At 33.3% G+C, this 17,877-nt stretch overlaps 1 protein-coding gene across 1 annotated transcript; it reads right to left on the reverse strand.

The window, feature by feature from the left end:
• Positions 1-15,825: 15,825 nt before the first annotated feature.
• On the reverse strand, positions 15,826-17,226 carry LOC141695616 (transcription factor HHO2-like). The gene is made up of 5 exons (XM_074499850.1): positions 17,034-17,226; positions 16,711-16,937; positions 16,237-16,561; positions 16,026-16,102; positions 15,826-15,942 (listed from the first exon to the last, which is right to left on the reverse strand). The coding sequence occupies exons 1-5, from the start codon at positions 17,224-17,226 to the stop codon at positions 15,826-15,828; spliced, it is 939 nt and encodes a 312-aa protein (XP_074355951.1).
• Between the last annotated feature and the right edge of the window lie 651 nt (positions 17,227-17,877).

The following is a 17,877-nucleotide window of genomic DNA, read 5'->3' on the forward strand; positions in this document are numbered from 1 at the left end:
ATCTGGGACTCAGCTTTCCCTTCTTTCCAAATCTGGATAAGCCTTTCCATGGAGATATATTTATCAACACTTTGCTTCCGGGTTCGAATACCATATCCTTTCGATCCTGATCTGCATATTTCTTTTATCGATCTTGAGCAGCTATCAACCTTTTGCGAATCACTTCCACTTTTTCTATCATTTGTTGAACTAGTTCTGGGCCTAACAACTTGTGCTCTCCAACTTCATCCCAATACGTAGGGGATCTACATTTCCTTCCATACAACGCTTCGTACGGTGGCATGCCAATACTCACATGATAACTGTTATTGTAGGAAAATTCGATCAGCGACAAATGATTATCCTAATTTCCTTTGAAACCCAATGCACAGGTTCTCAATATGTCTTCGATTATTTGAATAGTCCTTTCGCTTTGTCCATCTGTTTGCGGATGATATGCGGTGCTCATTTTCAATTTCATGCCCAAATGATCATGAAATTGTCGCCAAAATCTCGAGTTAAATCTTAAATCTCTATCAGACATGATATACACTGGTACTCCATGACGTATTATAATTTCATCCAAATACAACTTAACCAATCTTTCCAATGAGAATCTTTGGTTGATTGGCAAGAAATGTGCTGACTTTGTCAGTCGATCGATAATTACCCAAATCATATCATGATTAGCCTTGGTCTTTAGTAATCCTACCATGAAATCCATCGCGATATGTTCCCATTTCATTTCAGGTATGACCAGTGGTTGAAGCAATCCACTCGGTCGTCGATGTTCCGTCTTTACTCTTTGACACGTGTAGAACTTGCTTATCCACTTTGCGATTTCCTTTTTCATATTCGGCCACCAATAATTCTATTTTAAGTCCTTTTACTTTTTCGTCCTTCCAGGATGAATCAAAATTCTTGAATATCCCTTTATCATCCTTTTGAGCTTTAATTTATACACCTGAAAATTTATCCTTCTCGTGGTCCATCACTTGTTCTTGACAACGTCGAATCTTTTCCAAAATCTCTGGCTGAAATACCATTGTGTAAATCATTTCATTTGCTAACTCCGGGATTTGCATTTCTATTTCCAACTTCTGAAATTTCTTGATCAACTCTGCAGACGAAGTCAATATATTCAATCTTTCCTTGCAGCTTAACGCATCCACTACAATCTTCGCCTTTACGAGATGATAACTTATCGTATAGTCATAATCCTTGATTAATTCTAACCATCTCCTTTGCCTCATGTTCAACTCCTTTTGTGTGAAGATGTACTTCAAGCTTTTGTGGTCCGTATAGATTTCATATTTCTCTCCATACAAATAGTGTCTCCAAATCTTAAGAGCAAATATAATCACTGCTAACTCCAAATCATGCGTAGGATATTTTTGCTCGTGTGGGTTTAATTGTCGTGACGCATACACTATCACCTTTCCGTGTTGCATCAACACACAACCTAATCCTTTATACGAAGCATTGCTATATATCATAAACTCGCCTTTCTCATCCGACAGAACCAATACTGGTGCAGAAACTAACCTTTTCTTTAGTTCTTGAAAGCTTTCTTCACACTTATCTGTCCAAACAAACTTTTCATTTTTCCTTGTCAACTTTGTTAGTGGAACTACAATCTTAGAAAAATCTTGAACGAATCGTCGATAATATCCAGCTAGTCTTAAAAAGCTTCTTACTTCCGTTGGAGTCCTTAGCCTTTCCCAATTCATAACAGCATTAATCTTCGTAGCATCTACTTTGATACCTTCACTATTGACTACATGTCCAAGAAACTGAACTTCCTTCAACCAAAACTCGCATTTTGAAGACTTCGCATACAATTTCTCTTTCCTCGAGAATTCCAAAGAGATCTTCAAATGCTCCATATGTTCCACTTCCGACCGTGAGTAAATTAAGATATCGTCAATAAACACGATCGTGAACTTGTCCAAGTACTTCTTAAATACTCGATTCATAAGATTCATAAAAGCAGCTGGCACATTAGTTAATCCAAGCACCATTACCAAGAATTCATAATGTCCATTTCTCGTTCGAAACGCCGTCTTGGGTATATCTTCCACCGTAATCTTTAGTTGATGGTATCCATATCGTAAATCGATCTTCGAGAAACAAGTAGCTCCTTTCAGTTGATCAAATATATCATCGATCCGTGAGAGAGTGTACTTATAATATTTATGGTGAAATAATAATCGAAACACATGTTGTAAACCGAACATGTGAAAGCCACCCTAATATTAATTCACCATCAACCTATCCCGGATCGAACAATTTAACTCTTGATACCATGATAAATTATAAAGAGGAGGTGAAAAGGGGTTTTTATTATAATGTTAGATATATTTGAGATGTCATGTCTAATATGTTTCATGTTTAGTTTTTAGATCTTAACAAACAGGAAATATCAGTACTTACTGGAATCAGTACTTAATGGAAGTCAGAACTTAAGGATATCAGAACTTAAATTATCAGAAGATAAATATCAGAAGATGGATATCGGAACTTAAGTACGGGAGGACTAACAGTTAAAGAAGGAAGCTGATTTACAGGATAGAAGATCGAGACTAATAAAAAAGAAGATATGCATGGAAAGAGTTAGAGGACTTGAAGACTTGTATAAGATATCTGATTGATATATTTTAGGAGACAGAATTATATTCCATATCAATTAGAAGTTATCTTGTAACTGTGTACTATATAAACACAGACATAGGTTTACACTATATGTGTTATCATTATCGAGAAGATCATACATTGTAACCTAGCAGCTATCTTGATATTTGTTCATCACTGAGAGAGAACAGTTCCATTGTAACATTGTTTATTATATCGAATATATCTGTTTACTGTTACTTGTGTTCGAAATCGATTTGATTGTATTCTACACTGTATTCAACCCCCTTCTACAGTGTTGCATGACCTAACAAGTGGTATCAGTGCCTATCTGTTAACACACATACAGTAAAGATCCAAAACAATCATGTCTGAAGAAGCAAAAAATCTAACCAAGCCCGCCAAAACTGAAGAAACTCAAAAGACTCAAATCCACAGTCTATATGAGACTATTAGGGTTCCCATACTGAGACCTTCTGAGTACCCCATATGGAAAATGAAGATGGATATGTTTATGGAAGCTACAGATCCAGAATACCTTGACAGAATTAATGAAGGACTGCATAAGCCAACCAAGCTCTCTGTTGTAGTTGCGGATCAGCCAGCAAAGACCATACCAAAGGAGGAAAGTGAGTATACAGCTGAAGATATCTCATCCATTGCCAAGGATGCAAAGGTAAGGTATTTGCTGCATAGTGCCATTGATAATGTCATGTCAAACAGGGTAATTCATTGCAAGACTGCAAAGGAGATATGGGATGCTTTGAAGACAAGATGCCAGGGAATTGATTCAATCAAGAAGAACAGGAGGACTATACTCACTCAAGAGTATGAGCACTTTGACTCAAAAGCTGATGAGTCATTAAATGACTTATATGACAGGTTTGTCAAACTCTTGAATGATCTGTCACTGGTGGACAAGGAATATGATCTTGAAGATTCAAATCTAAAATTCCTTTTAGCACTTCTTGAAAGTTGGGATTTGAAGGCTACTATTCTAAGAGACAACTATGCTCTTGATGAAATTTATGGTATGCTCAAGACTTATGAACTTGAGATGGATCAAAGAAGCAAGAGATATGGGAGAAAGTCAAGGACAATTGCTCTTAAGGCTGAGGAGGAATCCCCCAAAGTGGCTATCTTAAAGAAAGGCAAAGAAAAGGCTCTCATCATAAAGTCTGATTCAGAATCATCAAGTTCGGATGATGATGATTCAAAAACTGAAAGTTTACTTGAAATAGATACTGATAAAGAGATGATGAAATTGTATGCTCTTATGGTGAAGGGTATCACAAAGATAGCCTATAGGAATTTCAGAAGGGGAAAGAAGTTTTTCAAGAAGGTGGAAGTACTAATAAGAAAGGTTTCAGAAAGTATGAAGGCAAAAGTGCAAAGTCTGACAGAGGAGACAACTCAAATGTCAAATGCTATAATTGTGGTGAAAGAGGCCACATATCTCCTGACTGCAAGAAATGAAAGAGTGACAAATGCAAGGCACTTGTCACAAAGAAGAAAAGCTGGACAGACTCTTCAAATGCTGAAGATGAGGTGAATCATGCTTTAATGGCAAATGCTGATGGCAACCCTGAAACTGCTGAATTAAAGGTACCTCAAACAATATAAGTTTTTCATACTGATGATATTAATGAGTTGAGATTATATCTTAAAACCATGTTTATTAGCTACAGAGATCAAACTTTAACATGTGAAAGATTAATTTCTGAAAATCTTGCTTATAAGAAAAGGAATGATTATTTAGAATAAGAGTTAGTTATGTTCCATCAAACTCAGAAAGAGAGAGATGATGCTTTTTATGTTAGAGATGAATTGCTAAAATTGAATAAATCTCTCAAAACTGAGTTAGAAAAAGAAAAAGAGATTATCAGGACTTGGACTAACTCTGGCAGAATAACTCAGAATTTATTAAGTAGTGGAAACTGGAAAGAGGGCTTAGGTTATGGAGATGATAAAAGTGAAAAAGGAACTGAACAAATTGAGCCATTTGTTGTTAAAAAACTGTTAAGCCAAAGGTAAATCCTGTTAAGTTTGTAGCTAAAACTGAAAAGTCTGATTCTGAAAAGATGAAAGAGTCTGTGACAGAAGTTAAGGAGAAGTCAACTTCTGACAAATTAGAACAGAATAAACCAGCTGAAGTCAACATAGGCTTAATGACAAAGAAGCAGCTTAAGCATAAGCTGAAAGAAATAAGGAATGTCAACAAGGTTAAAGCAGCTAGGAAAAATAGAAATGGAAATGAAGGTGTGAATAAAAGCAATAATTATATGCTTGTTCCTAATGCTCCTAGAAAGAAATGTTATAATTGTGGAAACACTAACCATCTTGCTTCTTTTTACAGGAAGAATAAGAATATAAACTCTTTACCTCCTAAGTCAGGAGTTAAGAGTTAGTCTGTTAGGTTTAAGCCACAAAATCATTGTTTTCATTGTGGAAGTTTATGGCATTCCATTTATACTTGTAAGGAATATCATAGTTTATACTATGATTATTATCAAATAAAACCTTCTTTAAAGAAAGTTGCTTTAATTCCTTCTAGTGTAAAGTATGATGCAAAGTCTGATATAAGTTCTGATAAACAGCATGTTAGCATAAAATCTTATATTAAATCCGCTGCTAATGCTAACAAACTTAAAAAGGCCAAAGGATCCAAGCAAGTCCGGGTCCTTAAATTTAACCATTAGTGGTCTTTGTGATTGCAGGACAACAGGAAAAACATCCTAGTACTGGATCGTGGATGTTCAGGATATATGACTGGAAATAAAGCCCTACTCTCAGACTTTGTGGAGAAAGCTGGCCCGTGAGTTTCTTATGAAGATGGCAACATGGGAAAAACTCTAGGATATGACAATATTAATCTTGGGAATGTCATCATTGAAACGGTAGCTCTTGTCTTAGGACTTAAACACAATCTGCTGAGTGTGAGTCAAATCTGTGACAGAGGTTATCATGTGGATTTCTTTGAAGAACACTGTGAAGTTGTAGGCAATTCTACAGGAAAAGTGGTTCTGAAAGGTTACATGCATGGTAACATTTATGAAGCCAAACTTTCAACAAGTTCTGATTGTTCTGCAATCTGTCTGTTGAGTAGAGCATTAATTGAAGAAAACTGGAATTGGCACAAAAGACTCTCTCAATTTAAATTTCAACAACATAAATGAGCTTGTAAAGAAAGATCTTGTGAGAGGATTGCCAAAATCAGTATTTGCTCCTAATGGCCTTTGTGATTCATGTCAAAAGGTAAAATAAAGAAAATCTTCTTTTAAGAATAAAATCGAGTCATCAATTCTTGAGCCTTATCACCTAGTGCATATTGATCTATTTGGTCCAGTCAATGTCATGTCTATTGCAAAGAAGAAATATGATATGGTTATAGTGGATGAGTTCACAAGGTACACTTGGGTGTACTTCTTGCACAAGAAGAATAAAACTGCATTTACTCTAACTGATCTTGTTAGACAACTGGATAAGTTGGTCAAAGATTCTGTTAAAATTATAAGAAGTGATAATGGCACTGAGTTCAAGAATTTAATCATGGAAGAGTTCTACAAAGAGCATAAAATCAAACAGGAATTTTCTGCACCTGGAACTCCACAGCAAAATGGAGTTGTAGAAAGAAAGAACAGGATTCTCATTGAAGCTGTACGAACTATGCTTGATGAAGCAAAGCTTCCAACCTACTGTTGGGCTGAAGCTGTGCAGACTGCTTGTTTTACACATAATGCAACACTCATAAACAAGCATGGAAAAACACTATATGAGATGGTGAAGAAAAAGAAGCCAAATCTGAATTACTTTCATGTATTTGGATGTAAGTGTTTTGTTCTTAAGACTCATCCTGAACAGCTGTCAAAATTTGATCTAAAAGCTGATGAAGGAATTTTTGTTGGATATCCACTTTCCACAAAAGCCTTCAGATTCTAAAATTTAAGAACAAGGGTTGTCATGGAATCTATCAATGTATCTTTTGATGATAAGAAGATTACTGGACTTGAAGATTTCAATGATCACGATCAGCTGAGATTTGAAAATAAAGACTTAAATTCTGATTCTGTAAATTCTGATGACTTAAACTCTGATCCTGTAAGTACTGATGTCATTGAATCTGTGGTAACAACTCCAAAGGAAAATGCACCTGTCCAGGGGGAGTAAGATGAAGAACCTACCACATCTCAAGACTCTCAAGAAGTATCAGAACCTGTCACTGGCTCTTCAAGTTCTGATTCATCTAGTTCTGATGAGCCAAATTCTGATGATTCTGGAAGCTCTGATCCAAGTCAAATTCTGAAGTCTCAGAGAGCATAACTACAGGGGGAGCATCAGAAAATGCTGATGGAGACAGCAAGGATCATGGGGGATGATCCAGTTCTAGAAGTCAACTTCAATCTGCAAGGAAGTGCACCAAATCACATACACCTGACTTAATTATTGGAGATCCTTAAGCAGGTGTCAGAACTAGAACTGCAACATCAAATGAATGTCTCTATCATCTTTTTCTATCTCAGACTGAACCAAAGAAAGTGGAAGAAGTTCTTCAAGATGCTGATTGGGTGCAAGCAATGCAGGAAGAGTTAAATGAATTTGAAAGAAATAAAGTCTGGACCCTAGAGCCAAGACCAAAGAACAGATCAGTTGTTGGCACAAAATGGGTGTTCAGAAATAAAACTGACAGTGATGGCATAATTACAAGGAATAAAGCAAGGCCGGTTGCTAAAGGCTACTCTCAACATGATGGTATTGATTATGATGAAACATTTGCACTAGTTGCCAGATTAGAAGCCATAAGGATCTTTTTGGCTTATGCCGCTCACAAAAAGTTTAAAGTCTTTCAAATGGATGTGAAAAGTGATTTTCTTAATGGAGAATTGGAAGAAGAGGTCTATATTGAACAACCTCCGGGCTTTGTAGATTCAAAATTTCCAAATCATGTCTACAGGCTTGACAGAGCACTTTATGGCCTTAAGCAAGCTCCTAGAGCATGGTATGAGACTTTAGCTCAATTCCTTCTGGAAAGTGGATTTCACAGAGCTACAATTGATAAAACACTGTTCTACCTCAACCATGGAAATGACTTACTTTTAGTACAAATATATGTTGATGATATCATATTTGGTTCTACAAATGCCAAACTCTGTGAGAGGTTTGCAAAACTAATGCAGTCAAGATATCAAATGAGTATGATGGGAGAATTAGTTATTTTTTGGGCCTTCAAGTCAAGCAGAATGAAGAAGGTACTTTTATCTGTCAATCCAAGTACACCAGAAATTTACTGAAGAAATTTGGAATGCAAGATTGTTCAACAGCATCCACTCCCATGGCCACTCCAACCAAGTTAGATAAAGATACTGGTTCATCAGTAGATATTACTAACTACAGAGGTATGATTGGCTCTTTACTCTATTTAACTGCAAGTAGACCTGATATCATGTATGCTACCTGTCTTTGTGCAAGATTTCAGGCTGATCCAAGAGAACCTCACTTAATAGCTGTGAAAAGAATTTTCAAGTACCTTAAGGGTACAACTGATATGGGATTATGGTATCCTAGAGAATCAGATTTTAAGTTAATAGATTACTCAGATGCAGATTTTGCAGGATGCAAAATAGACAGGAAAAACACTAGTGGAAGCTGCCAATTTCTTGGAGGCGGATTGGTTTCTTGGTTTAGCAAGAAACAGAAATCAATTTCCATATCAACTGCATAAGCATAATATATTGCTGCAGGAAGCTGTTGTGCACAGATTCTTTGGATGAAGAATCAGTTTCTGGATTATGGGTTAGAATTTTCTAAAATTCCTATTTACTGTGATAATCAAAGTGCTATTGCTTTGACAGGTAATCCAGTTCAACACTGAATGGCAAAGCACATCAGCATTAGGTACCATTTCATAAGGGAACATGTGATGGAAGGTACAGTGGAATTGCATTTTGTTCCAACAGATCAATAACTAGCAGATATCTTCACCAAACCACTATGTGAAGCTACTTTTACAAGACTGGTAAATGAACTTGGAATGGTTTCAGGTTCTTTCTCTAAATCTGCTTAGTTTTTGTTCTCATGCATCAGACTTTATGATCAGTATTTACAGATTGTCTTATCTTCATGAAATCTGTTCGTTAATTGAAATTCATTAAATACTGATTGTTATATGATGTGGATCTTTAAACTCTAATAGTGTTTTGAATATTCTGTGACTATTCAATCCAATGAGGATAACTATGCTAGATGCTGACCTAGTAGTCTTTAACATACTAGAAATCCCATGTTTGAATTAGTTGTTTATGTGGAAACTCATTAACAAAAGCAAATTCTAATTTTGAGCTTAGTCAAGTTTACTTTGTGTATCTTATTACTAAGTCACAAACTAGATTATTGCTTCTTATCTGTCAGATTCTGATTTCAGTAAATCTTAAGAATGAACTAAATGTTGATAAGCCTCACTTATCAAAAGAAAAGAAAAGAAAATAAAAGTCGGGTACTCCTTTGAGATCCAAAGTAAATATGTGGAAGGGAAGACCCAAGTGCATTGCTGGTATTAAGTAATATGCATTAGAAAAGCAAAAAAATTTCTTGGTGACTTTTCACATTCTCTGATTACTGGAGAAATACTATGACAATAGCATAAATTCTGATAAGCAGTCATGACTCACTTACACTGAGAAGCCACTGTAAAAAGGAATTTCAAAAGATGTATAAAATGAGCATAAACAGTTGAGGTGGACTCTTGCATAAATTTATTCTATAGTAGACTTCATGATTGATGACAGATTTTAAGCACTTTTCTTAGTTATTCCTTATTTCTAAGATGTACTGAAGTTTATCATACTTTAATTTTTATTTGATATTTTGCTGAATGCACACACTTTCACTCCATATGAATGATGAAAATTACTGTGGTGATTAAGTTGTTTTTGACAAATAGTTAAGTGTCATTTGCATAAATTCTGAGGACAAATTCTGATGGAAGTTCTGATGATTAAACTCTGAAGGAAACAAGTCAGTATTTGTATGAAGAATCACAGAAAAAGATATTCACTTTTTGATTTCAGAAGCCATATTCTGATGACCGTTAAAATCTGATATAAGTTAAGTTCTGATATTAAATCTTGATGGAATCCTTGATGCTTACACGGCATTATTCTTTACTTGACTTATTTATGGTAAAAACTGAAACAGTCATATTTAAATCAGAATATATTTGGATAAGATAAAAATAGTCATAATCATTAAGGGTTGGTGGTAAACGTGTTGTCCTGAAAAACTGCATGTGCACGGTAATTATTGCTTATTTTACGTGCCCATTAACTCCTGCTTTAACTGTTAACTGACTGTTCACACGTTGCCAGGTGTAAAGTGTTCCCATGCTTCAAAAATATAACAGTTGAGTGGAGAGAGTATATATATGGGAGCTAAAAGATTTTCTAATCTTTTACTTACTTTTCTATTCTTAATCTCTTTTATTTTCTCTCTTTAATATTCTATGAAGCGTTTTCTTACAAGCATTCTCACAAACACCTTTCGCGCAACATATCTTCTCACTTAATTTCTTACAGAGATGGCACCAAAAGACTTGATTTTCAATGGAGCTAAGTTTGTTCCTAACAACTACTCGTCTATTCTTAACAAGGCTGACGCTCCATCGAAACTTCACTTTATTCAGGACTTCCTTACTAATTCTGATATTGGGTATGCTTTGACCTAACCTGAAGAATTCTCGAGAACCCAAGTATTGGAGTTTTGGAGAAGCGGAATCTGTGATGATGGTGGTGCTCAAGAGTCCCCAACCATCTGAACCTTTATAATCTATGATATAGTTATATACACTGCACTATATCCTGATGTCCAACCATCTGAACCTCAACCATCAGCACCTACCACCACTACCCAAACACCTCAAACTTCTCAACCACAACCAAAATCTACCATCAGGATATCTGTTAAACCATCACCTCAATCATTACAACCTGAATCATCAACACATACCATCAGATCTTCATCTTCAGGCCAAAGAGGACAAAGTCTGTTCCTCAACCTCCACAAAAGAGAAGGAAAATGATTCTCATAGATGAATCTGATAGTGATGAAGAGGAAACTGTTGAAGCACGGGTTCATGCATCAGAACTTGTGATATTTGAAGCTGAGAATGTTACTTCTCTGACAGAAACAGCAGCTTAAAGTTCTGATACTTTGAAAAGAAAAAAATCTGTAAGTTCTGTTACTGTTGAAACAACTCCTTCATTGGCAAGGTGATTGAAGAAAATGAAGGCTAGGAGGTATTTGGCTAAGGCTCCATCAGAAGATACTGAAAAAGCTGAGGAAGGGGATCAGGAATCTCTGATCTCATAAGAACCGATTATCATTGAAGCCCTTCCAGCTCAAGCCAAAGATACTGCTATTGATACAATTGTAATCCCTCTTGTCTCTCCTATTACAACTACAGATGATGCTAAAGAACAAACTGAAAATTCTGAAATAGATATTCATAATTTGAATATACCAAATGTTCTTTATCTAGAAGCTCCATCTACAGAAGCTCAGCAATATCCAACATTTTCCAATTTTAAATGCTGAGATACCATCTATATCAACCACACCAGAATGGAGATAAATTCTAATGTTCAGAATTTAAATGAAGTTGTTCCTGAATCTCCAGTTGCTTCACACACTGTTGTGCTGTCAGAACATAATGAGTCTTCCTCAAGTTCTGAAGACAGTGTTTCTGCTGAGACTCCAGTTCCTATACTAGGAAAGGAAGAATTGGTGAAGAAATTTGTTGAACAGGAAGCACATATTCCTTGGGAGGATACTCACAGAGGTGTGGAGGGGACCAAGAAGTAGAATGACACTGATTTTATTCCAAGTTCTAACATTTTGATATAGCATATTGCTAAAGCTGATGAGTTGCTCACAAATGCTGATTTAAAGACATAACTCAAGACCACTGCTCTTTCTACCAAACATCTTCAAGGTCTACATTCTTCTACTCATGAAAAGGTTGATACACTAAATAAACATGCTGATAAGCTAGATCTACAGCTTAAGCTTGACAAGAATAGATATATCAGACCTACTCTTGAGAAAATTAAAGCCATTGAGAAGATTTAAGAGAAGCAACATGCCCAAATTGATGAGGTCCTGGCAAACCAAGTTTCTCAGAAAGCTCAATTGGAAGAAATCCAATCTTCAGTTGAACTTCTTCTTTCTCTCTTACTTCCTGATGATGCTAAAAAGGGGGAGAAGATAGTTAAGTCCAAATGCTCACGTACTGAAATATTGAAGAAAAAGGATGATAAAGGTGATGACCAGGGAAACTCTGATAAGAGTAGAAGTCAAGGAAAAGTTCAAGGAAAATCTTCTACAGAGAACAAGTCAAGTTCTGATGCTGTGAATGCTAAAAGTCTGAAGTCAAGTTCTGATAAACAAAGTCTGATGTCAAGTTCTGATATTCTGATTCAGTCGGGATCTAAAGACTCTCAGAAGTTTTTACAAACTCTGAAGCTAAAGGGGAAGCAGACTACTATTTATTACAAAAATCCTAAAATCCAGAAACTTAATGAGGAGATAGCTAGAAGATTATTTCTGAAACAAAATCCAGAAATGGATTTGGAAACTCTCAAGGAGGAAGAAGCTAGATTTGCAGCTGAGAAGACAAATCTTAAGTCTAAAGCTTCTGATGCAAAGAAACCTTCAAGGACTAAGGAAAAAGGCATTGTGATCAGGGAAATGTCAAATTCTGAGACTTCAAAGTCCAAGACTAGATCACAAACTGAGATTGATCCTAAGTAAAAAGGAAAAGAAAAGGTTAGTGAACCTTTAAAGACTGAGAAAAAGATAAGTTCTTCCATTCCAGTCTATCAAACTACAGTGAATGATGATGATTTGATAGAAGATGAAACTGTTCAAATTCTGAAGAGAATAAAGATAATTGAAGAATCTAAAACAACCCCTGACAATGCTCAAGTTGTTCAGAATAGAGAACATCAAGTTACAGAAGAAACAACAAATTTTGATCAAGTTAATTTGGAAAAGATGACAATTGCTGATAAGAAGAAGCTGTTTTGGAAGAAAGCTACTCCAGTTGAACCAAAATCCAATCTTATGATGAGTCAACTCGTAACATTTGGGTTGAGTTCCAAGCAACCTAGAGATAAAGCTGGATTATGTTCTGATGAAGAGAAGATACAAACAGGTGTAGAAGTTACTATAAGAGATCCTTTCATGTTGACAGACAAACCATATGAACAAATCAAACAAAAGCACCTTGACAAAGTGTTGTCTGCTCAAATCGTGATAGATGTTCATGATAAGGAAAATCTAAAGGACAAATTGATTTTATTTCTCTATGATGGATTAACTTACAGACTAGCTGATACTGATGTGCTAAAAAAGTTTGTCAGAGAACTTCAACATATTCACTATCTTCTGGAAGTAAAATCTGATGTTACAAGAAGATGGTTAGAATACATTTTGAAGTCTATAAGATATCTATTTAGAATCTCTGGTACAAAGACTTCTCAGTATATACCAATAATTACTGAAAGTGATGGAAGAGAAATTCATATGCTGAAGAATTCTGTTAAGGTGGAAGTTATTCTGAAAGGAAAATGCTTATGTTATAATGAAAACTCTTCACATCCTAGGGTTATCAGACTTGGTGATGGACTTGAAAGAACATCAATTCAAGCTCTCAGAACAACCATTTATCAAATTGGTGATAGTAAAGATGAAGAACTGATGCAGGTCAAAGCACAGTTAGTTGAATTTCTGAGGAAAGCTGAAGACAAGCTGGTAAGAGATTTTGTTAAGAATCATTATGGATTCAGATTGGTCCAGTGAAGTTGGTAAAGCTACAAGGACTATAAGTTGTAGTTAATAGTCTTATTAAACTCTCATTGCATTTGAACTTAAATGTTTTTGACATAATCAAATCTATTAACTTGTATATTTTTGCACAATTTACAAGTTGGGGAGATTGTTAGATATATTTAAGATGTCATGTCTAATATGTTTCATGTTTAGTTTTCAGATTTTAACAAACAGAAAATATTAGTACTTACTGGAATCAGTACTTACTGGAAGTCAGAACTTAAGGATATCAGAACTTAAATTATCAGAAGATGGATATCAGAACTTAAGTACGGGAGGACTAACAGTTAAGGAAGGAATTTGATTTACAGGAAAGAAGATCGAGACTAATACAAAAGAAGATATGCATGGAAAGATTTAGAGGACTTGAAGACTTGTATAAGATATCTGATTGATATATTTTAGGAGATATAATTATATTCCATATAAATTAGAAGTTATCTTATAACTGTGTACTATATAAACACATACATAGGTTTACACTATATATGTTATCATTATCGAGAAGATCATACATTGTAACTTAGCAGTTCTCGTGATATTTGTTCATCACTGAGAGAGAATAGTTCCATTGTAACAGAGTTTATTATATCGAATATATCTGTTTACTATTACTTTTGTTCGAAATCGATTTGATTGTATTCTACACTGTATTCAACCCCCTTCTACAGTGTTGTGTGACCTAACATATAATACAACTCGTTCTCGATTACAATAATAGAGGATTTTATGTAGCTAACAACCAAATAACAATAAAGAAAAATTTATAACTAAAAAACTATTATAATAGTGAAACTATCTGATAATAAAAATAATATATATATGTTAACACAACTAATGGTTCTCATTTTTTTTTATTTTAAAATTTAGTGGTTCATAATTAGTGCACTGTATCGACAATGAATAAATAAAGAGTGTTCTGCTTGTAATAGTACAACATAAATTTAAAATTACATTGTTATTTCCTTCCGTCTCATTTTCATTGATATTTCGATTTTTTAACGAGTACTTTAATGTGTAAAAAATCATATTTATATATAACTATTATGTACAAAGGAAGTTAGCTGGGCTGGAAAGGGGTACCAGGTCGTCAACACTTAAAAAATAAACTTTAAACTTTAATTTAACATTAATATTTTTTTTATCAAATATAACTATTACTCCTCGATCTCATTTTATGTGTTCGACTTAACAAGTATGTGATGAAATCAACCAGATCTTGACCGAATACACATGTTATATATTTAAGAAAAGAATTAATATATATTATATGAAAATATATTTATGCCACTTTAAAATATTCTTCGGGTTTTTTAAAAAATAAATATATTTTTTATTATTAGTAAATGATTCATAATCTTTTTAGATATTGATTGAATCTTTTTGGATATCGATTGGTCAATTATATGTTGTTAGTTATATGTGAAATTAGTAATTCAAGTCAATAAAATAATACTGATTGAAATATTATATCGGTTGATATTAATATTTATTAATATTTTAATCATTTTATCCGTTTTAGAAAAGGCGAACCATTTTTATTATTATATTTGATTGATTGAAACACGTCTTTATTTTATCAAAATGTAGTTGATATTTTTGACAAAAAAATGTAATTTATATTTTTTGTTATTTTCCACCTTTCCTATTTTATGTAAATAACGACGTTTTAATATTTATTTTAATTAATTATTGGATATTCTCGGCCATCAAGTTCATATCAAATCAATGGAAATAAGATAGGTCACCGAGTTCTTTATGGTTTTCCCTTAAAAGTTGACATATTTTTGTGTATGTTTTCGTGTTGTGTATTAAATTTAATTGATATTCACAACATTAATTTTTTCATAAATATTTATAAAAATATTATATTTCTTCTTTTTAAACTATATTGTAATCAGCTTTTTTTCACTAGGGTATTTCCATAAGATATGACTATGTAATTATAAGAAATATCTGAAAATCATGAAGTGTTTTTTCATAATTAAACTCTATCTATAATTTTCTATAAAAAATCGTTATTTTTATATTTTCAAAATTAAGTAAATTTACATTTTCAGTTAAATTTATTTGAATTCTCCGTGTTGAATAAAAAACACCATTATTTAAAAATAATTTTATATTGGAAAAAACTCATTATATGTATCATCAATAATACATTAGTATGTAAAATACATGTATTTGGAATGAACTACATAAGTTTTTCCTTAACTTGACAAAATATTTAAAAACAAAATTATAGTTCCAATATGACTTTTTGATCCCGAAGCTCGAATACTATTTTCACCATCTTCATTAATAGATCTTTGTCAGTGACTGATTTTTTGAAACAAATCATGTTGACCTATCCTCTTGAGAACCTTGACCAATCAATGAGGATTTTGATGTTGATGGGGCAGCTAAAGCTGGAGTTGAAGCTAAATATTGTTTCTGAAACTGATACCTGTACTTCTGTATATTTAATCAAATATAACGCATCAATTTATTGTACAACAAAATTATAAAATTAATTTATGCACATAGATTATAGTTACCTGTAAATGACTTTTAATTTCATCTGTAGTCAGATTGTCAATTTCCATTCCTTTCTTGATTTGTTTGGGTGTCGCAACTGCAATACAAAAACGGTTAAATTTAATATAATATCTTTATATGAAATTAATATAAATATAAGAAAAATAATTTTACTTAACAATAAACATATAGAGTTTATTATTTTGTTTGCATAAAAGTTAAATCATTTACCAGCTGGACCTCCGAGCTCTTCTACGACTCGGAGAAATTCGCGATGCAGATCATGTGTCCAACTAAGTCTTGGTTTCTTTGATGTCTCGATTAGTGAGTGTTGATAAGTTAAATTTGTAATAAAATTATTACTGAAATTCTTATTACAGGAACTTAAACGAAACGCTCCAACAGAAGAATGTTGACCATTGTTAGCATTGAAATCATGAATAACAACACTCGAAGGTTTTTGATATAATTCAAAAGTACTTTTCCTCTTTCTAGAGTTAATGTATATACGACTATCTGAATTATCAAATATCGCAATATCTTCTCGTATCAATTCCTTAAAATTAAACAAAAAGAGAATGAATTAGTTGAACAAAATAAAATAATTAAAGCATTATGCGAAAAAATTAAAATCAAAGAGTATCAATTTATTTAGTTTATTAAAAAAAATATAGAAAATCCCTAAAAATGGTTGGATGGTGTTACCGATGAACTGTCACGTGAAGCATAGTTTTTCTTAGTTGTGTCATATTCAACATTATTACTCCCAAGTTGAAAAGAACTCATCCAATTTTTCTTATCAGCATCATCTGATTTTTCTTGCCTTTTCGCTTCTTTTGAATCACCACTTTTCAAAGGCATAAATTCATGTGTTACTGCATCGGCCTTCATGTTTGTGTACCAAAAAATCTCTTTTTGCAAATTTTGGATTGCTGGAGTTTTATTAAAAAAATCAAAGATAAATTAAAATATAAATCATATGCATGTGACCAAATTATAGGTACAAAAAATAACAAAGTAAATTTTACCTTCTGTTAGAACAAGGATACATAGAGGTGAATCATATTTAAACTCTTTGAGCTTTATTATCTCAGCATTCAATTCTTTAGCATATATATTGAGTTTCTCTATCTTCTCTGAATTATTTCCGAACATCGATATATGAGACATGAGACCAGAGATGTTCATGAAACTCAAACTCGTATTTAGATTAACATCCATTTTGACGATTTCTCCTATTAGTCTTCTATTAACACACTCAGAATATGAGAACCATGGCTAAGTATCAAGAGATATTTATACTGTTTGTGTGAACTAGTTGGAAATTATTGAAAAAAATATCCATACGAGAGGTTGTAAATAAGAATCTAAAATTATGAAAATTAAAAAAAAGATATCAAAAATAACTTACAGATATAAAAACAGATTTTGATCTTTAGTTAAAAATAGCACATGGTGATTATATTTTGTTCAGTTTTGAGAAATCAAATGGATTTTATTTGCTAAAATGATGTAGTGATTGCAAATTTACAGTGGTATCCCGGTATTTACCTCAAAACTGTGTACGTAAACAACTTGTTGACTTTAACTGAAAAGAACAAGATCGTGTTGGATTGTGTAAGGATCACATACTTAATATAAATATTTTATTTAAATCATTAAAAAAATTATTTTTAATATTCAATATATCGTATAATATCCCTCAAGATTATAAATATCTTATCACATATTGTATTTGATGAGTTTTTCTCTTGCAATATGTATTTTCAAAACATGGTTACTTTATGATATCTTGCAAGCACTACTAGAAAAAAGACCTTCGATGTCTATGTAAAAAATGTATGATATCTTCGCGACTGATGTTAAATGTAT

The sequence above is a fragment of the Apium graveolens genome, chromosome 11 (assembly GCF_009905375.1).
Source record: "Apium graveolens cultivar Ventura chromosome 11, ASM990537v1, whole genome shotgun sequence".
Classification (NCBI taxonomy): domain Eukaryota; kingdom Viridiplantae; phylum Streptophyta; class Magnoliopsida; order Apiales; family Apiaceae; genus Apium; species Apium graveolens.